This window comes from Lissotriton helveticus, chromosome 10 (genome assembly GCF_964261635.1).
Source record: "Lissotriton helveticus chromosome 10, aLisHel1.1, whole genome shotgun sequence".
NCBI classification, from domain to species: Eukaryota; Metazoa; Chordata; class Amphibia; order Caudata; family Salamandridae; genus Lissotriton; species Lissotriton helveticus.
In genome coordinates this window covers 442392102-442413456 of record NC_136071.1, presented here as the reverse complement: position 1 = coordinate 442413456, position 21355 = coordinate 442392102, and the positions used below count along the sequence as shown (strand labels likewise).

General features: G+C 47.3%; 1 protein-coding gene across 4 annotated transcripts in view; it reads left to right on the top strand.

The window, feature by feature from the left end:
* The window catches only part of LOC144784264 (uncharacterized), a 115453-nt gene extending 97209 nt beyond the window's left edge, over positions 1–18244 (top strand). For 3 of the 4 annotated variants that reach the window (XM_078662933.1, XM_078662931.1, XM_078662934.1), the window contains exons 5-6: positions 2256–2408; positions 17499–18244. In XM_078662933.1, the coding sequence (XP_078519059.1) occupies positions 2256–2408; positions 17499–17671 (326 nt within the window). In that variant the 3' untranslated portion in view covers positions 17672–18244. The remainder of the gene's footprint in view (positions 1–2255; positions 2409–17498) is intronic. The other variant, XM_078662932.1, reaches the window with a different exon arrangement.
* Positions 18245–21355: the final 3111 nt, after the last annotated feature.

The window sequence follows — 21355 nt, the reverse complement described above, 5'->3', positions numbered from 1 at the left end:
ACTAGGGTGCATTAAATATAGAGTGCTACATGTAAGAGTAGAAGAGGGAGAGAAACAAGAGCCGGAGAACAAGAGAGTATTTTGGGGCAATTTATAACTTTGCACGGGGCTTAGAAGTCGGGTACAAAGGAGTGCATTGTTGAACTTTGGTATAAATAAAGACTCTTCCTATATAAGGCCAGGTCAGTGCAGCACCTAGAAGTACTCTGCCTGTTTTGGAGACACAATTTGTGAGCTGCCTAAATCATACAAACGGTATACTTCCTAAATAAGGAAAAATAGGTGTGCCGCCCTCAATGAGTACTAATTGATTACTTAAGTCTGGGGCAAGTGCGAATACATATATAAATGTTCTATGAAACAACAGTTAAAAACTAAGTTATGGGTCTGGCTTAAACGTGCAAAACTACTGACATTCTCCTGTTCTGGTATGCAGCACACACAGATTATGTCAGAACTAACATTTCTCATCATGTTCAACTCCTGCTTGCCTACCTTTTTTGTGCCATTGGCAGTGCTTAATTTGTGAAACAAAGTGTGCCGGTGCCCTAAGCTCTGCTAAGAAGCCGGTGGCCAGTGCAACTAAACGTCAGCGTGCCGAATACCACGGCTGGTAGTGTTTATTCTACTATCAATTTTTACCACTACCACTACTTTATCTCGCTCTTGTAGGTTCCTACTGTCTCCCTTTGTGATGGTTTGCCGTCTTTCGCTTCCCCCGTCTTTCCCCTTTGTTTGTTTTCTTTCTCCTGCACCTGATAACCATACAATGCAGTGGGAAAAGTTCACCCCCCCCCCCCCCCCTCCCTCAAAGAACCCCAACAGCAACCACCGGCTCAAATTAAGAGCACTAGCCATTGGCAAATTGGTGTTTTATGATTGGCTGACGACATTAGTTATGGTGTGTGTTGCCTAAAATTGCTGGCAAATTCAGTCCTTTTTACGTTTGCATCAGCACCATAACTCTGAATTAAAAACTTTTTAATATAATACTCTTTCGGCCTGATGTACAAAGCCATTTGGTGGGCGCAAAGCCTGAGGTTTTCAAAATCACAGAGTTTGTGACCGCATATCGCTTTTTGTTATGTACTAAATCCATTTTCCAATTCAGTAACTCGTTAGAAACCCACAATGAATTGCTATTTGGTAGGGCTTGTTTAGTGCGTCCCTCCCAAACAGTAATTTGTTAGTATATGTATCAATGTTATTCTGCCAACACCTCAACAGAGGTGTTAATCCATTTGCAATGGGAAGGAGTCCCCTACATCAGGAATATTGATTCAGACATTTTGGAAATTTCGTGACCCGGCCTACTTATACATGATTTGCTTCACACAATTCATTTCCATTTTCAAAACGTGGGTGCACAATTTGCAACTAAGTTTTGCAAATGGATTTTTCATACATCAGGCCCAATATTCTCAAACCCCATGCAGTGGCGGCAGGCATGGCTTAGAAGTACGTGTTCAACTTTTTGAATACACTTCACCCGCCCTATGGGCTATTTAAGGCCTACCCTAGGGGTGACTAATATGTATTAAAAAGGAAGGTCTAGGTATGGCAAAAATGTATTTTGCCATGTCGAAATGGCATGTTAAAACTGCACACAAAGGCTGCAATGGCAGGCCTGAGACATGTTTGACTGGCTACTGAACTGGGTGGCACAATTAGTGCTGCAGGCCCACTAATAGCATTTGATTTACAGGCCCTTGGTAAAGGCATTACCACTTTTCTAAGGACTTATAAGTAAATTAAATGTGCCTGGTGGGAGTAAACTAATTTTATCAGTGGTAAACTGCACAGAGTCCTGAGGCCAACAGAAACCAGATCAGCAAAAATGGAGGAGTAAGGTAAAACGTTTGGGGAAGACAACTATAAGGCTGACACGGCTAGCAATAAATAACTTTAATTATAAACAAATTCAACACAGTAATCTAACAGTTTGAAATAAATAACCTTGAACAAATGTTTTTAGTCAATTTTCATGACACTTCCCTGTGGTGAGTGATTCTGAATAAAAGAATATATTCTTGCCAGTAATGTGCAGGGTGAGCATCCTCTGAGCATCATGAGTATCTAATGGGCATTTTGAACATCCAGATGGCAGATTCTGCTACCAACATGTATAGTAAGCACTAGATGAACATGGTGAGCACCTTGTGGACTTAGATATCCGTGGGAAGAATGACCATCTGTAAGACTGAAATTTATTCTGTAGATTTCTCCCTCTTAAGATAGTGTGCTTTACTTTGCAGCGGTGCTGGCTGCAGGCTCTCCAGAAACGACAGCATTCATGGCAGATGAGGCACTTCAGTCCATTCCTGGACTGACTCCGATTCAGTATACCCTAAAACACTACCTGCTATACCTGGACAAGATTAACAGCTGTTGTCGTAAACTGAACAAAGGTAAGTGGCAAAACATGAGCATGGTCCAGTGGTGTATTTCCTGAAGGAGGCATAGCTGAACAGTGTGCAGGTAGAATCGTTGTTCAACACAGTCAGTTACAGTTATCTCCAGATGGATATTTCTGGCCATACCTGTGCAGCACAGATTTGACATTCATACCTGCTATGCCTAAAATCTCACCTGATGGAGCTATGCTCCGCATCCTCCGGGCACCCCTAAAGACTCTGAAAGAGGCTCCTTAGGGGGATTTCAATAGCTTGGAGAGTTGAACAAAGACAGACATGAGGATGAAAGAATAAGTCTAGAAACGGGACGGTCTTTTTTATCTTACTGTAGGGATATTTATTGTATTGTATTGTAATTGCATTTTTATAGTGCTCACTACCCCTGACGAGGTATTGAATTGCCTTTTTGGCGAGTAGCACGCTACTCCGGAACCCATAAAGGATTAGTGGTGAATTAGTATAGGGAAATATGAAAGTAATATATCCTCATATTTTATGTTTTTGGCTAACTATGGAAGTGCGGAATGGTTGCAACCCTTATACGGAGTGTTGTCACTGCTTCTCAGTGACAGAAAGTGCATCTGCAATGTATGTGGACTGAAACTGAGGTGATTGACAGTGTTGCAAAAACACAGAGATCCACCCTAAGATAGTATTCAGAATAATGTACTCAAAAGTCACGTGTCTTCTACTATGGTTGGAAGCACACAGTGTTTATTTAAATTCCCCTCACACACCAAAAGGGCCCTTAGTGTCATGCTTCATCATGGGGGTTTTCCCTCCCGCTGCGGGACGGGGCGTGCTACGACCTACCACTACTTGGGGGCACAGATTTTCAGAACAATGAGGAGTATAGGAGAAGTGAGTGGAAGGGTCAGGGGTGAGTGAGAGAAGTGAGTTAAGAAATACCTGGCTCCTATGAGCTATAAACTTTAATATTCCTTAGAGCTGGTACTGTTAAAAGAGTGGGTCGGAGGTATACTGCTTTAATGAGCGACCCCTCCTGTAGCTCACAGGCTTCTCCATCAGGACAAAGAGATCCCTTCTGTTCTCACTGTTCTATCGAAACAATGTCGATTTGAGTAGGACTACGTGAGTGAATATAAAAAAGGTGATATATGTACAGGTATTGTAACTACTTTAAAATGCAAATAACCATGCACAAGATACAATACCCACTAGTTATTCTGTATGTTAGTTTTGTTTGTGGAGACAATGCCCCATGAGCCTTGGAACGGGTTGGGAATGGTGCCTATAGTCACACTTACATCAAGGACACTGCCTCGCTTCGGTATCGCCTCCCCGTGGCTCCGTTGAACACCGCGGGGAGGCGATACCCATCGGTGCTCCCACGTAGTCGTAGGTCGTAGCACGCCCCGTCCCGCAGCGGGAAGATCCCCATGATGAAGCATGACACCAAGGGCCTTTTTGGTGTGTGAGGGGTATTTAAATAAACACCGTGTGCTTCCAACCATAGTAGGAGACAAATGTGACCTGTGAGTACATTATTCTGAATACTATCTAAGGGTAGATTTCTGTGTGTTTGCAGCATTTCTAGAGGAGGACGTATCCACCTCCAGTGCTCCTTTTGTACACTACCTCTTCACTCCCTCTTTTGTTTTTGTGGTGATTGGCAGTGCCCCAGGTGTTTGATTGGGAATGCGCTCTTTCTGAAGTGTCGGGGTAGAGAGAGAGAGACAGGGTTGTCCAGCTCTGCTGGAATTTAGCCATGTGTCCACAAAGGGTTCTTGTGTGGCAGTGAGCATAATTCCTTCTGGTAGGACTTTTGCCTTGGAAGGGAGTAGCAAAGCAAATGGGCAGTGTTGAAAATGGCACTTCTTATGGGATTTCCCTTAAACGTTTTTCTGGTTTCTTTTTTTTTCCCTCCTGTTTTTTGCTGACTCTCTTTTCATGGCCTTAGGACTCTGGGCGCTTTCCCACTGTAATGCAGTGTGAAAGTGTGCGCCCTTCCTGCACATGCTAGGAAGTGGGGTGTACCTGATTGCTTTAGTTGCTGTACCTATGAGGGCCCTGTGAAAAGGTACACCACATAACCAAGGCAGGTACTGATTGTGCCACCCTCCAGAATAGCCTGTCAAACATGTATCAGGCCTGCCAGTGCATGCCTGTGGGTATGCAGAAATTCCAGTTAACACCTCTCTTTACCACTGTTAAGGTCCCCATCCTAACCCTTTCGAGTCCCCCAGGTGTCATAGGCACTTTCTTTAAAAACCAGGACAGAGTTTTCTAATCAATAGCACCCAATACTCATCTCATCATCGAAGGAAACTTTAACCTGGACATCCACATTTCAACTACAGCTCAGCCTATGCTCATTACTTCGCTGATGACTCCCTACTTAAAACTGTCACTGTAACCATGCATAATCTGGGGAAGCCATTATACTAAATAATGTTTCCTAACACTTTGTCACACCCTCTACCTCATATTGATCCTTCTCCCTATAAGCATGCCATTGTTGACCTATCAATCGATGTGCCACACTCCCCCTTCATTTCTACCCCACTTGTCTAAATTAAATTAGCCCACCACCTCTCCCTGCTTTTCTAGACTAAATTCCTAGACCAAATTACACAGATCCACTCCCCTACAACAGAATATATCATTCACAAAATTCAAACCGGTCCTCCCACAAGCTTTTGACTATCACTATTGTATGTACACATTCTCTCCAAAAGCATCGTGATCCTAACCACTAACTGCACTGCACATTTGTTGCTCCAAAACACTTATTTGCACAGTTTATAACTGGCACAAAAGCCTTCTGAAAACCTGTGTACATACAAACAAGTCTTAGACACGATATTTACTGCACTTAAGAATGTTAAATATGTCTGCTTCCTAAACCTTCATCACCTCTTTATCCAGGCTTACAACTACTGGCACAATTAAAAAGTGCTACCCTTTTCTACAACAACAATTTCTGCTTCTTCTCTCCCCACATCAAACTTTGCCACCAAATTGTCTTGAAAATGTCAGACAAACCCTGGCATCCCTATTAATCTCTCCTCTACCCTTCGTTTATTGCCCTGCTATTCCGCCTACTACCCTCTTCTGCTCTTGCCAAATTTTCCCTCTACACCCCCTTGGAGCTTATGCTAATAAACAAATCTTCTAAACTTTCTGTGTGCTTCTTTCAGTCCTCAAACCATAAGCATCTTGCTCTGACAGTCTGTCCTGTGCAACAACGCCCTCCTATCTGGTAACTTTCCCACATGATTTAAAACTACAGTGGTGCTACCCTTAATTAAAAAACATACAGGTGTTGCCTACGTCTCTGCTCCCGTCCTTCACTAAAATACTTGAACATATTGTCTTCAACCACCTGACCGGGTTCCACTTCCAACAATCTGCTCAGTAGCATCCAGTTTGCTGAAACAACCCTCACCTACACAGCTAACTTCATAGCCTGTGCCTGCCACAGCCACCTACCACTTAACCATTCTTCTATAAAGATTTGCTACATTTGACACCATTAAACATCCTACCTCACTTCACACCCTGTGGGCCTTTGGCATTACATGCCCTGTGGTGAGCTGCCTTTCCTTCTTCTTCTGTCTTATTGTGGACATCATGAGTCTTTCCTGCCACCTTCTTGGGCCCATTCACTGGAATCCTCACCCACTGACCATGAGGGCAAGCCTAGGAGTGCTGGATTTCAGAAGAAAACTAAACTTCCTGTGGCTTTGTATTGGAGCAGCTAAGATTACTTTAGCAACCGCCTGGGAAAGGAGAGAAGTGCCGGCCATCTCCCTCTGGCACTCCGGCCTATGGAAATTACTCAGCCTGGAACGCATGTCCGACATTTTCAGAGATAACTATAAGAACTTTGAGTTCAAGTGGGGTCCCCTGGTCTCCTTTCTCACTCAAGGCCTCCCATCAGCCGTCTGCCCTTCCACCATTAGGGCCCTTCTTCTTTTTCAATTTTGAGTAGACTTTAAAATCGTAGGTTAATACAACTGCCTGCATGTTGCCGCAACTACGGTAGGGGACGGGGGTGGGAACAAGGGATGGGTTTTTTTTTTTTTTTTTTTTTTTTAGTTTTCATTAAGTTCACTCTTGAGGGGGGAGGGTTATGTTATGACAGTATATCCACTGTGGCTTAGAAAAATGAATCTGGCAGAAAGAAGATGAATCGCATCTAGAGCTACTGTTAGCACTCTTTACTTAACATTCTGAACTTCAAGCCCCGTTAGTATCAGAAGCTGTACCTTTCCAGTTAAGCCACTCTCTGTAACAGGGGTTGACTCTAAGCTGGATAATATATCATGTCAATCATCTGTTGTTATGCCACAGAATGCTTCTCCCCTGCAAGGGAAGTACTGCGGGTATTGTTTCAGATTACTTGTTAAAAAATCAATAAAACTATCTTTGACAAAAAAAACAACTAAACTTTCATCCCTTGAAACTTTGAAGCCATAATGGTTAACCTTTGTCAAGGAGGGGCCTTACAGTGAATGACCTATTCTTATTTTAATGTATACCACATGCTAAGAGGCAGCTGCCGTCTAAGCTGATATTTTGTAGATTCCTTTTTTAAGTACAGTATTAAGTAGTCTGTTTGCCATTGATGTTTTCCGTTTTGTCAATAGCTGTTAGAATTGGGGGTCTCTGGTTGGCACAGATCTGGACTTGTGACAAGCAGGGACCCTCTCTAAGTCAGGGCAAGGGAATTATCCCATAAGAATAACCCCTGCTCACCCTTTAGGTTGCGTGGCGCGAGCAGTCAAGGCTAATCTCAGGAGCGCTGTCAGTTAAGCATTTGTAATCACACACAATAATTCCACTGAATCCCCCACAAATGGACACCAGGCGGTATTTCTATAACAAATACGTAGACTTTATGTAAAATTAGATATATGCAGGCAAGTTATCACAAGACCTTCTCTAACGTGTTTCAAATGAGGCCACAAGATGTAAGGAAAATGGCAAGCGTTCTTTCGGATTCAAAAATGGCTTTTGTTGCTTCCAAGTTATTCAGTTTCACTTCACGATAGTTCTACACCCTCACGGGTGTGTTTGCGGGACACCGGGGGCAAGGTTCGTGACAGCTATGTGCTTCGTTCAGGGCAGGACAGACAAGTCCTGCTGTCACCTGCGCGCCTCGCGGTACGCGGCGTACTGGGCGGGCAGGCAGGCACGGAATAGAACAGGTGAAGACGCACAGCGGAGAACGGGGAAATCAGAACGTTGCGGGCCCCGAGCCCGAGTTGAGCAGGTCGTGAAGGATCGTACCTGTGAAGTGCGCGGCGTCCACTCGTCGATCAGGCGAGTCGTGGGATGGCTGGGCGCTTCGTGGTACAGCGTACCTTGGGGTCCTTTGATGGCGGTTGGTCTCCAGCAGGCGGGGCGCGGCACGGGAGCTCCGGTACGGATTATACGGGGGCGAGTCCTCTTTGCGGTGCGGCGCAGCCTCTTCCAGAGGGCACAGCGGTGCGGACGGGTGCGAGGCAACGAACGGGCTGCCGTCCAGGTTTTTGGAGTGCGCTCGATTGACCAGGATTCCGGCGGGAGGGGCGAGGGAGCACTCCAAGCACTCCAGTGACGAGCGAGGTGACCGAGGAGCTGGCGGCCTGACCTGAGGGGCAGAGAGCGGATCTGGCGGAGCGAGGCTCTCAACGGGTTGAAGGGCGGGCCGCTCCCGAGTGTCACGGCTCTAGGAGGGGGCGAAGAGGTGCAGTCTCAACTCCGGCGGGAGGAAACACACGGCTCAGTTTGCAGACGAGCCAAGGCACAAAGAACCCACTGGTCCTGGGGTTCACTTCAGGGGGCAAGCTCAGACGAGCCCTTGGAGATAGTTTAGAGCACAGCAAAGCAAAGTCATTTTGGTCTTCTCCTTTCTCAGCAAGGCAAACTGCAGGCCAGTCCTTCAGCTTCTTCTTGGTCCTTCTAGTTGGGCAGATGTTTGTTGCGGTAAAACTGGATCTGATTTCTTAGGAGCAGGGCTCCTACCTTTATAGTCAGTTTATTTTGTCTTTTCAGGACAGGGGGGACTTTGCATAGTCCTTTTCAGCACTGGAGCACTTTGTTGTGTAGACTCTGTCTTTTCCTTTCAGTGTGTGGGGCAGGGACAGCAGACGCTCCGCAGGAGGTGGAGCCGGCATTGAGATGACCAGTACAGCCAGGAGCCCCTTGTTGACAGTCTTCCCTCTTCCTGGGCTAGGTGTCGGACAGAGTCATCAGTCGCTCCCCAGGGGGCGGAGCCAGCATTGTGGTGGCAGAGCACAGCCCTATTCAGAGTCAAGGGGCACTCCCACCACCCACTCTGGTGTAATCCCTCCATTCACCACCTGTCATCCCCAGCCCTGTCACTCACACAACCCAGACAGCAGATACACATCCTGGCAGAGGCGGGCTGAAATGGTTAGGCAAGCAAATGCTAACTTTCTAAAAGTAGCATTTGCAAACACAGGATATTAAAATAAACTTTACTAAAAGAAGTATTTTATTATTCTGAGTTCAGGCATACTAAACTTGACTTTCTACCATGCTCCCCGAGTCTGCTGGGAATATAGAGTGTAATAATTCCAGCAGCCCATTCTGGCCTATGGAGAGTAGGTAGCCTTACAATAGTGAAAAACGAAAATTGCTTTAACCCCTTCCGCGCTCATGACGAGCTCAGCTCGTCATGAGTTACGCGCTCGTACGCTCATGACGAGCTGAGCTCGTCATGTAACGCGGCTTTTGAAAAAACGCAGCGCGCAGCGGGAAAACCGCTAGCGCGCATGCGGTTAATTCACTATTAGGACATGCCACACACACCAGGGCATGTCCTGCCTTATGCTTACAATGCACCCTGCCCTTAGGCCTACCATAGGGGTGACTCACATGAAGTAAATGGAAGGTTTAGAGGCTGGAAAGTGTGTGCACTTGCCCAGCCAGCCTGACAGTACCAAACTGCACGCAGGTTCTGCAATGGCAGACTCTAGACACATTTTCAAAGGCTGCTTCTGTGGGTGGCGCAACCAGCGCTGCAGGCCCACTATCAGTGTTGGCATTTACAAGCCCTGGCACTCCTGGTGCACTTTACTGGGGACTGACAGCAAATCCAATGCGCCAATCATGGAAATCAATTATAGGTACAGTTTACATTTGGAGCACTTGCACTGCGGCACGGATTGGCCGTGGCGCAGAGCCCCGAGCAGCGAACATCATCAAAACATCTGAGGCACATCAGCAAAAAGTGGAAGGGAGACTCACGCCAAGGTGCCAGGTCTAACACGTGTCCCCTCCAGCTGAAATGTGGGGAGAACTACCCTACCCCAGGGAGTTCCTCATCACGAAGGCCGTAAAACCTGGACAGACCGTCAGCATTGGCGTGATCTGTGCCAGGGCGATGTTCCACCGTGAAGTCCATACCCTGTAGGGAAATGGACCACCTACACAGTTTTGAGTTCTCACCCCTCATTTGCATCAACCATCTGAGGGGCCTGTGGTCTGTCTGAACCCGGAAGTGAGACCCAAACAAGTAGGGTTTTATCTTCTTCAATGCCCAGACCACAGCAAAAGCTTCTCGCTCAATTGCACTCCACCTCTGTCCCCGGGGAAGTAAACTCCTACTGATGAAGGCTATAGGTTGGTCCCAGCCCTCCTCAGTCATCTGTGAGAGAACAGCCCCTACACCATGCTCTGAAGCGTCTGTTTGCACTAGAAATTCCTTGGAGAAATCAGGGGCCAGGAGCACGGGTGCCGTCCACATGGCAGTCTTCAGAGTGTCAAAAGCTTTCTGACAGGTGTCAGTCCAGATCACTTTCTTGGGCTGCTTCTTAGAAGTCAGCTCTGTCAAGGGCGCAGCAATGCTGCCATACCCCTTGACGAACCTCCTGTAGTATCCTGTGAGACCCAAGAAGGCTCTCACAGCAGTTTGGGTTTTGGGGGGTTCCCAAGCCAGGATGGTCTCAATCTTGGGTTGCAGAGGTGCCACCTTGCCACTCCCCAGTTGGTCCCAAGTACACCACTGAACCCTGCCCGATCTGACACTTGCTTGCCTTGATCGTGAGGCCTGCCTTGCGCAGTGCCATCAACACTTCCCAGAGGTGTCGCAGGTGTTCTTCCCAAGTGCTGCTGAACACTGCGATGTCATCCAGGTAGGCGGCGCTAAACTCAGCCAGTCCCGCCAACACCTGGTTGACCAATCTCTGGAAGGTGGCAGGGGCATTCTTCATCCAAAATGGCATAACCCGGAACTGGAAATGCCCATCTGGTGTGGAGAATGCTGAACTCTCTTTGGCCCCATCAGTCAGGGCGATCTGCCAGTACCAAGACGTTAAATCAAAGGTACCGGGCAGCCCCTAACCAATCAATGAGCTCATGAGCTCGGGGGATGGGGTGCGCTTCAGTCTTGGTGACTGAATTGAGTCCTCTGTAGTCCACACAGAACCGGAGTTCAGGTGTGGCTCCCGGCGCTGCAGCCTTTGGGACCAAGACCACTGGGCTGGCCCAAGGACTGCTGGATGACTCAACCACTCCAAGAGCAAGCATCTTTGCGACCTCCTCTTTGATGCAGGCTCTGACCCTGTCAGTTACTCTGTAAGTCTTGTGCTTTACAGGCAAGCTGTCTCCTGTGTCCACATCATGGACACACAAATCTGTGACACCAGGAACCAGGGAGAACAGATCAGGAAACTGCCCCAGCAACTGGCGGCAGTCATTCTGTTGTTCAGGAGTCAGGGTGGGTGAGAGGTTAACTCCATCCACTGACCCATCTTTCTCAGAGGCTACCAAGAGGTCAGGAAGAGGCTCAGTCTCCTCCTCCATCCCATCATCAGTTGCCAAGAGCATGCCCACTGCGGACCTCTCTAAGTGGGGCTTAAGGCGGTTAACATGTAGGACCCTCAAAGGGTTCCTGGGAGCCAGCATGTCCACCAAGTAGGTGACAGGACTCTTGCGCTCCACAACCTGAAATGGACCTGTCCACTTATACTGAAGTGCACAAGGCTCCACTGGGGCCAAGACCCACACCTTTCGTCCAGGTTGAAGCTCTACCAGAGTGGCATTCTGGTCATACCACCGCTTCATCTCTTCCTGGCTGGCTTCCAGATTTGCCTCAGCAAGTTGCCTGAATCGCCTGGTCTGGTTTCTGAAGGCCAGCATGTAACTGTATACATTCTGGGGAGGTTTCCTGGGAGATTGCTCCCAGCCTTCCTTAACCAAACTCAGAGGTCCTCTCACTGGGTAACCATACAGAAGTTCAAAGGGGCTGAACCCTAGAGACTTCTGTGGCACCTCACGGTATGCAAAGAGAAGGCATGGCAAGAAAACGTCCCACTTACGCCTCGTAGGTTCTTCCAGACCCATGATCATGCCCTTCAGAGTTCGGTTGAATCTCTCAACCAACCCATTTCCTTGGGGGTGGTAAGGTGTGGTGAATTTGTAGGTTACACCACACTCTTGCCAAAGGGATTTCATATACTTGATATGAAATTGATGCCCCTGTCAGACACCACCTCTAGAGGGAATCCTACTCGGGAGAAAATTCCCATCAGTGCCCGTCCCACCACGGGGACCGTCACTGTCCTCAGAGGGATGGCTTCAGGGTACCGGGTGGCATGATCCACCAGGACCAGGATAAACCTGTTTCCCATGGCTGTCCTGGGGTCCAGAGGCCCAAAAATGTCAATTCCCACTCGCTGGAATGGTGTACTGACCACAGGGAAGGGTTGGAGGGGAGCCTTCTGCTTCCTGCCACTCTTCCCACTTGCCTGGCAAGTCTGACAAGTTCTGCAATGAACATCTGAGCTCTTGCGCATTTGGGGCCAATAAAAGTGGGTGACAAGCCTTTCAAAGGTCTTGTCCTGCCCCAAATGTCCTGCTAAGGGAACGTCGTGAGCCAGCCCCAGTAGGAAGGTTCTGAACTTCTGGGGTACCACCAGCGCACGGGCTGACCCAGGTTCAGCAACTTTAGGCTCTGAATACAGGAGGTAATTCTCCCAGTAAATGAAGTGAGTACCGGACTGACTACCATTGGCCTGGTCTGCAGCCTGCTGCCGCACTCCCACGAGAGAGGGGCATTCTCTCTGCTCCTTGCTGAATTCCTCCCTGGAGGGGCCTCCTTCTTGCTGCCAATGGGTCAGCTCAGGCAGGTCCCCCAGTTCGGCTATCTGTTCCCCGGTAGGCTCGAGGGCATCCCCCTCAAGGTCTGATTCCTCCTGGGCCGTGGGAACTTCAGGGGCCGGTCTCCCGCGCCCCCTGCGCCCTCCCTCTAAGGCCAGTTCCTGGGCCTCTCCCTCAGGGTCCAATACCTCTTCAACACCCCTTCTGGCTGCCATTGACCGGGTGGTCACACATGCCCAGTCGGGTAGACTCACCATCTGCAGGTGAGCCGTCTTCTCCACCCTTTCCCAAGGGGAGTTCTCCAGATCATTCCCTAGCAAACAGTCTACAGGCATGGACGTTCTCACAACAACCTGCAGAGTACCAGAGATCCCCCCCCCACTCAAAGGGAACTTGAGCCATCGTACATTGACTCTGAGTTGTCAGCATTGACAACCCTACAGTAGGCATGGGGTACAACCTGCTCTTGAGACACCAGATGCTGCCTCACTGCAGTCACACTGGCTTCTGTGTCTCTAAGAGCCTCTACTTTCTTTCCATTGACGGTCACTACTTGCCCATATTTCTTAGTGTTAGAGGGTATGTAGTTTTCTGGGACCATCACTGTCTCCTAAAGAGACTAGGGTCATCTGAACAGGATTCCCACTCTCCTGGACTGCTATTTCCTCCCCAAAATGAACACTTGCTATTTGCCTGAGGGGAGCACCAGTGGGTGCGGGTTTTCCAAATAGGCGACACTTAGGATCAGTGGCAATGTGACCCTGGTCACCACACCTGTAACAGGTGATGGGCCCTCTTTGAACAGGTTTACCTGTCGGGGCCCCGGTCTGCTTCGGGGGTGGGGGAGGCTGAGAACCTTTCTGCTGATTCCCTTGGGGATTACTTTGGGGGCCTTTCTGGAACCCTTTCGGTTTACCCCTGTCCCCCCACTCTTCTGCTGGGGACCCTGCCCACCCTTGGCTGAGTCTCCCACCGGACCCTTGTGGACCCTGGTGCTGAGCCAGCGGTCCGCCTCCTAAGCAAGCTTCCTCGGGTTGGACAGCTTGCTATCAATCAGGTGCTGGCGTAGCTCAGGAAAACAATTACTGGAGAAGTGCTCCCATGCCATTAAATCAAGAAGCCCTTGAAAATCATCCAATTTGCTATCCTTCACCCAACCATCCAGTGCTCTGCAGAAAAAGGTAACATACTCTACATACGTACCCCCAGGAATCTTAGTACAACCCCTGAACCTCTGTCTATACATTTCAGGAGTTAACCCAAACCTGGTCATTAAGGCTTCTTTCATGTGGGGATAAGAATTGGTAACTTCAGAGGTAAAATCTAGCAAGGTGTCCCGCTCCTCATGGGGGAAACCTCCCCCACAACCCCGCTCCCCAATCTCTGTCAGGGACCCGGTGGGAGGACATGGCTACTTCATAGGCCCTAAACCACTGCCCTATGTCATCCCCCTTAAAGTATTGCTTTGGTACATCCTTAGGTACGTACACCCTTGACTCTACCTGCACCGGCGTTGTGCTGCCACCAGGAGGAGATGTATCCAAACTTTTTGCTTTCCGCTCCAACTCCTTTACTCGCATGTCATGATCCATTTGGAGCCTTTTCTCCTCCATTGCCAATCTTTGTTTCTCCATTTCCATTTGCCCATTTCATTTTGCCATCTCCACTTCATGTGCCCTGTTTGCTGCCCTGTCTGCCAGCTCCTCTGGCGACAGGCCTCTGCAAAAATCCACACTGCCTTCTGGGGGCTATACTACCACGGCATTCTGTGGCTCCCTTGACTCCTTCCAGGCTTTCAGGGCCTTGATGTAGTGGGCTTTCTTTTTGCATCCTGTTTGGGCAACTCTGAACTTCTGACAGTAGCCTCTCAACTGCTCTACTGTGTAGCCCTCCAGTCCCCGGTGTTCCCAATCTACTTCATCAATCCCAGAGATTATGGAGGGGGCCCTTCCAGCAGAGAGTGAGCCAGGCATGGCTTCAAAAATGGGAGATCTCGCAACAAAATAAAAAAAAATAGAAATCTGTGGCTGCGTTATAGGTCTCCTCTCACTATGTGGTGATCAATAATTTACTGTATATAAATTACAAATGCAAATTTGAAATCCCTTCAGCTGACTACCAATGTTAGAATTGGAGGTCTCTGGTTGGCACAGGTCTGGACTTGTGACAAGCAGGGACCCTCTCCTCTAAGTCAGGGCAAGGGAATTACCCCTTAAGAATAACCCCTGCTCACCCTTTAGGTTACGTGACGCGAGCAGTTAAGGCTAATCTCAGGAGCGCTGTCAGTTAAGCATTTGTAATCACACACAATAAATCCACTGAATCCCCCACAAATGGACACGAGGCGGTATTTCTATAAAAAATGCGTAGACTTTATGTAAAATTAGATATATGCAGGCAAGTTATCACAAGACCTTCTATAACGTGTTTCAAATGAGGCCACAAGATGTAAGGAAAATGGCAAGCGTTCTTTAGGATTCAAAAATGGCTTATGTTGCTTCCAAGTTATTCAATTTCACTTCACGATAGTTCTACACCCTCACGGGTGTGTTTGCGGGACACCGGGGGCAAGGTTCATGACAGCTGTGTGCTTCGTTCGGGGCAGAACAGACAAGTCCTGCTGTCACCTGCGCGCCTCGCGGTACGCGGCGTACTGGGCGGGCAGGCAGGCACGGAATAGAACAGGTGAAGACGCACAGCGGAGAACGGGGAAATCAGAACGTTGCGAGCCCGAGTTGAGCAGGTGTGAAGGATCGTACCTGTGAAGTGCGCGGCGTCCACTAGTCGATCAGGCGAGTCGTGGGATGGCTGGGCGCTTCGTGGTACAGCGTACCTTGGGGTCTTTTGATGGCGGTTGGTCTCCAGAAGGCGGGGCGCAGCACGGGAGCTCCGGTACAGATTGTACGGGGGCGAGTCCCCTTTGCGGTGCGGCGCGGCCTCTTCCAGAGGTCAGAGGGCACAGCGGGGCGGCCGGGTGCGAGGCAACACACGGGCGGCCATCCAGGCTTTCGGAGTGCGCTCAATTGACCAGGATTCCGGCGGGAGGGGCGAGGGAGCACTCCAAGCACTCCAGTGACAAGCGAGGTGACAGAGGAGCAGGCGGCCTGACCCGAGGGGCAGAGAGCGGCTCTGGTGGAGCGAGGCTCTCAACGGGTAGAAGGACGGGCCGCTCCAGAGTGTCACGGCTCTAGGAGGGGGCAAAGGGGTGCAGTCTCAACTCCAGCGGGTGGAAACACACGGCTCAGTTTGCAAACGAGCCAAGGCACAAAGATCCCACTGGTCCTGGGGATCACTTCAGGGGGCAAGCTCAGACAAGCCCTTGGAGATAGTTTAGAGCACTGCAAAGCAAAGTCCTTTTGGTCTTCTCCTCTCCTTCCTCAGCAAGGCAAACTGCAGGCCAGTCCTTCAGCTTCTTCTTGGTCCTTCTAGTTGGGCAGAGGTTTGTTGTGGTAAAACTGGATCTGATTTCTTAGGAGCAGGGCTCCTACCTTTATAGTCAGTTTATTTTGTCTTTTCAGGACAGGGGGGACTTTGCATGGTCCTTTTCAGCACTGGAGCACTTTGTTGTGTAGACTCTGTCTTTTCCTTTCAGTGTGTGGGGCAGGGACAGCAGACGCTCCGCAGGAGGTGGACCCGGCATTGAGATGACAAGTACAGCCAGGAGCACCTTGTTGACAGTCTTCCCTCTTCCTGGGCTAGGTGTCGGGCAGAGTCATCAGTCGCTCCCCAGGGGGCGGAGCCAGCATTGTGGTGGCAGAGCGCAGCCCTATTCAGAGTCAAGGGGCACTCCCACCACCCACTCTGGTGTAATCCCTCCATTCACCACCTGTCATCCCCAGCCCTGTCACTCACACAACCCAGACAGCAGATACACATCCTGGCAGAGGCAGGCTGAAATGGTTAGGCAAGCAAATGCTAACTTTCTAAAAGTAGCATTTGCAAACACAGGATATTAAAATAAACTTTACTAAAAGTATTTTATTATTCTGAGTTCAGGCATACTAAACTTGACTTTCTACCATGCTCCCTGAGTCTGCTGTGATTATGGAGTGTATTAATTCCACAGCCCATTCTGGCCTATGGAGAGTAGATAGCCTTACAATAGTGACAAACGAAAATGTCTGTAATTCACTATTAGGACATGCCACACACACCCCTACCTTATACTTACAATGCACCCTGCCCTTAGGCCTACCATAGGGGTGACTCACATGAAGTAAAGGGAAGGTTTAGAGGCTGGCAAGTGTGTGCACTTCCCCAGCCAGCATGACAGTACCAGACTGCACGCAGGTTCTGCAATGGCAGACCCTAGACACATTTTCAAAGGCTGCTTCTGTGGGTGGCGCAACCAGCGCTGCAGGCCCACTAGCAGTGTTGGCATTTACAAGCCCTGGCACTCCTGGTGCACTTTGCTGGGGACTGACAGCAAATCCAAAGAGCCAATCATGGAAATCGATTATAGGTACAGTTTACATTGGGAGCACTTGCACTGCGGCACGGATTGGCCGTGGCGCAGTGCCCCGAGCAGCGAACATCATCAAAATATCTGAGGCACATCAGCAAAAAATGGAAGGGAGACTCACGCCAAGGTGCCAGGTCTAACAATAGCTTATGTAATATTTTCCAGAAACAACCTCATTGGTCTTGTGTAACTTCACTCAATCCATCCATTGTCCTGTGTATTTTGCGTAATGTACATAATTTATGCTAGAAATACTCCTCACTGCTCCAAATAAATAAACGGAATGGCAGTACAGATTTTGTCCCAGTGTCTGCTCATTGAGGCTTAGATGGTTCAGCACTCTCCAGGGTCTGATCGGTGTGCCAGTGGCGGCATGACATCTTGAAAAATTGCCACCCTAGCATTCAATAAAATATGATAGGAAAACATGCATTGCAAAGAATAAGGGAGGATCATAAATAACATGGAATGTCAGAAAAAGTAGTATGATTCGTAGCTGTGGCTACATTTTATGTTTACTAAATTTTTTTGTTTTTGATCTTGCTCAGCAGGCGCAGGAGTGAAGTGGACCCCACACCGTGTGGAATTATGCCTCTGGGCTTGGGCGGTGGCTGAGAAGGTGTGTCCTGATGTTCTGGAGACCCTGGGGTCAAAGGCTGTTGAAGGTGGCAATCACAATAGCACAGAGAAGCGCCCAGCAAAGAAAATAAGAACCAAGTGAAGAACACCTCTTTATCAGTGGTCAGAAGCAGAATTGACTGTCTGAGTGGATGAAAACCACTCTGAAGCATCTTGTGCCTTCCTGTGTCCTTCAGCATTTTAGCAGACTCTACTGACGCATACTCTGAGTTTTTTTCGTGGAGGATTCCCCTCTTCCTATGTTATACCCTAAACCCTTATACCTGCAACTCTATTATCTGGTACTTACTTCATTCCACTGTTAAACCTAAATATTGGGAGAATAATGTGCCTCGCTTACTTCTTCTTTTGTATATCATATTCACACTACTGGGTATATTGTACTGGCCAAAGTTAAATAATAGAATTTAAGAACCTCCTGCACCATAAGGCTAGGATTGTGTTATTCTTTATCCGACTTCTAGTTTGCCCCTTTTCTAGTTTTAAGATGCTATGATCCTCTTTTACCTTGCAGGCAATGGATGCTTTCTAAGAGATTTAAAACCTAAGATTCAGAGCGGACTGCCAAAAATAGGCAAGGAATAAATTGTTCCTTTGCAACTTCCTTTAGTACTGTTTTTGTGACACTTTTCTTAATAAAACAAGTTGAACACCTCTTCCTCTTCAGTGGTTAGTAATGTGGGAAGCTAATCAGCGCATATCTAGCTGTTTGTATTGTGGAAGTTGACTTTTTTTAAAGTCACTGTATTTGATCCCGATCGTTGATTGGTTTATGTGCTGAAATGAGTTTTTTATCAGGCCTTGGTATGCTATTCCTTTGTGTGTTTTGACTTTATCGTTTTCTTATTGGACGTTTCTGCCCTTTTTCCTTTTCACTGTTATTTTTTTTTTTTGCATTTGATTAAGCACAACCTTGGCACCAAAATAGGTAACAGAGTGCTGTATGTAAAGTAATTCCTTGATTTGTCATTGACGGTTTACTCTTATATTGTTGGATTGTGCCACCACTAATCTGAGCTCAAACTTGTGAACAGATTGCTGTGGTGTCTGCTTACTACACCAAGGCCTCGCTTTGCGCAGCATTTGGGATGACATGCATTCCCTCCACTGTTGTGTGTACTGTATTGCTCGATTAGACATCAGACCATCACATTAAATAATCGGAGGCTCTGCCAAAATTCACAGTCAACAAAACTATTATCCCTGCATGCTGTGAACCTGCCCTCTGGCTCAATCAATGCCACTTTCAATTAAAACACCAGTCCTTGACCCAATCACAGTGTTGCTGAGCTCCTGATGTTCCAAATATATTCACATCTCCTAATTAAAATACAGCAGCATCCGCAGACTTCCACCTAACATCCTTCCTCAGACTTCCACCTAACATCCTTCCTCAGACTTCCACCTAACATCCTTCCTCAGACTTTCACCTAACATCCTTCCTCAGACTTTCACCTAACATCCTTCCTCAGACTTCCACCTAACATCCTTTCTCAGACTTCCACCTAACATCCTTCCTCAGAACCTCCTTCCTCAGACTTCCACCTAACATCCTTCCTCAGACTCCCACCTAACATCCTTCCTCAGACCTCCGCCTAACATCCTTCCTCAGACTTCCACCTAACATCCTTCCTCAGAACCTCCTTCCTCAGACTTCCACCTAACATCCTTCCTCAGACTCCCACCTAACATCCTTCCTCAGACCTCCACCTAACATCCTTCCTCAGACTACCTCCTAACATCCTTCCTCAGACTTCCACCTAACATTTAAGTGATTCTGAAGCTGAGATTAGGCTGTCACATAGTTAAAAAATAACATCAAATTAGAGACCACATTTCCCTCGAGACTACTGAAGTTTCCCTGACTTTTGTAAATATCTGTGGCCATATTGATGATATTGAGTATAAGTTCTGTGTGGGCCAGAGCATTGTTTCTTGTTTATTGAGGTACTTTGTTGGTGCTGCCAGGACCCTACCATCAGACATTTGTTAGGTGGTGTGTGAAAGGAAGCTTGAAAGGAGGCTCAGAGAAGTATTCCAAGTGATTAAATTGTATTTGGAAAGTGACCTTAAGTGAATTAAAAGTACTTTTAGAGAAAACCCTTTATGGATTATAAACCTTGAATTTTATTGTCCTTTTTGGATTCTAAAGCTACTTGAGGATCAGACAGGATCCGCAGCTTGTTCAGAGACAGTTGATATTTCATGAAGTATGTATATTTATATCTAAGAAAGTGGTGTATGTTTAGAAGAGTGATTCATACGTGTAAATATGATTTAAACAATTCTGATGAATGTTTGCTCATGTTACAGTTTTGAGAAACAACCTGAATGCACATGACAAGCCTAACCAAAGGTAAATCAAGAACTGTCGTGCAGTTCCTATAAACCTATATAGGATCTGTGGGATTTGTGTCCAGACTGATTCCAGAACCCCCCACTGGGTATGTTCGTCTGTATACCAGCTAGCTCACAGTGCCACAAGAAAGCTCTCATACCAAGGAGAGAATAGTTCTTGGCAACTATCGAACATGACAACTCTGTCCCATCAGGGATCGTGGAAACAGTACAGTACTTTTCGCTCAGTCACTCGTGCTCACTTTGTCTCAAAGCTACAAAGAATTAACGGTAGGGACGATTTCAATAAGCATTTATTAAATCTGTGTCATTCTAGTGTAAAATAGGTGTGCTGAAACAACCATAAAACAGAAACCGTTATAATGATTATAAGCACCAACAGAGTAAAAGGATTGTAGATTTCTACAATAGTGCTAAAACGATAAATACAGGCAGGTATAAAAATACATGACAGTAATGCATATTCCAACAATGTGACCCTAACTAGATGTACCTTAGTGTACCTAGCATGTAGTGTAGAGCCAAGAATCCCTCTAGGATAAAATCAACCCCGTTACCTGAAGTGAGAGACTGTGGGACCCCGTCTTGGTCTCGAGATGGACACCCCACGAAGGATGTCAGATCTCTGTCAGTTGGAATGTCTGCAGGCTGGAATCTCACTGTCTCACACCAGTGTGTCAGCATGGAGGTCCTTTTTCTCCTCTCCTGCCTCAGCAAAGATATGGTGTTTATATAACCAAAGTGGTACCCTGAGGGGATCTACCTTGCTGTGTCATGTCTGACTTAGGATGACAGAAGGAATTACCTTTATACATAGTTATTATACAGGAGATGGTAGTCCTGCTGAGTTTCCAAGAATGGTCATGCATAATGAATGAGGCTATTTTTCAGGGAAAACCCACATCCTGTGAGCAGGTCCATAACTAGGTAAAAGGTCCGTCCCAAGAACCGTTATGTAGTGTAATGGAAGGGGAAATATAGGTGAAAGGTTTGGTTGCTACCTGAGCCTATATTTGTGTACCATAACACCCACTCCTCATCCGACTGGACTACGTACTAACATTTGTAATGCACTTTTAGGCATTGTACGCAAACAACTAATTAGCCATAAAATAGTGTGTAAAAAATTTTTTAAAAAAATTTCAATGCTAAAATTATATTTAAAGCAGTGGACATCTTACTAAAATATGCTCATATAAATAGTTTGAACACCTAGGAGTGTCTGAAAACCAAGCCGTTCAGTAAAAAGAACAGTGTTAGTTGCTTAGAATTCCAAATTTGGTTGTTTTGAAGAAGGCAACATTTTTCCCAGCACACGATGAGACAAATGTTTGTGTCAAGGCTGGGAAACGCAACATCACTGTTGCTTTCCATTGCAAATTACTGTGCCTGCAACACCTCACAGATC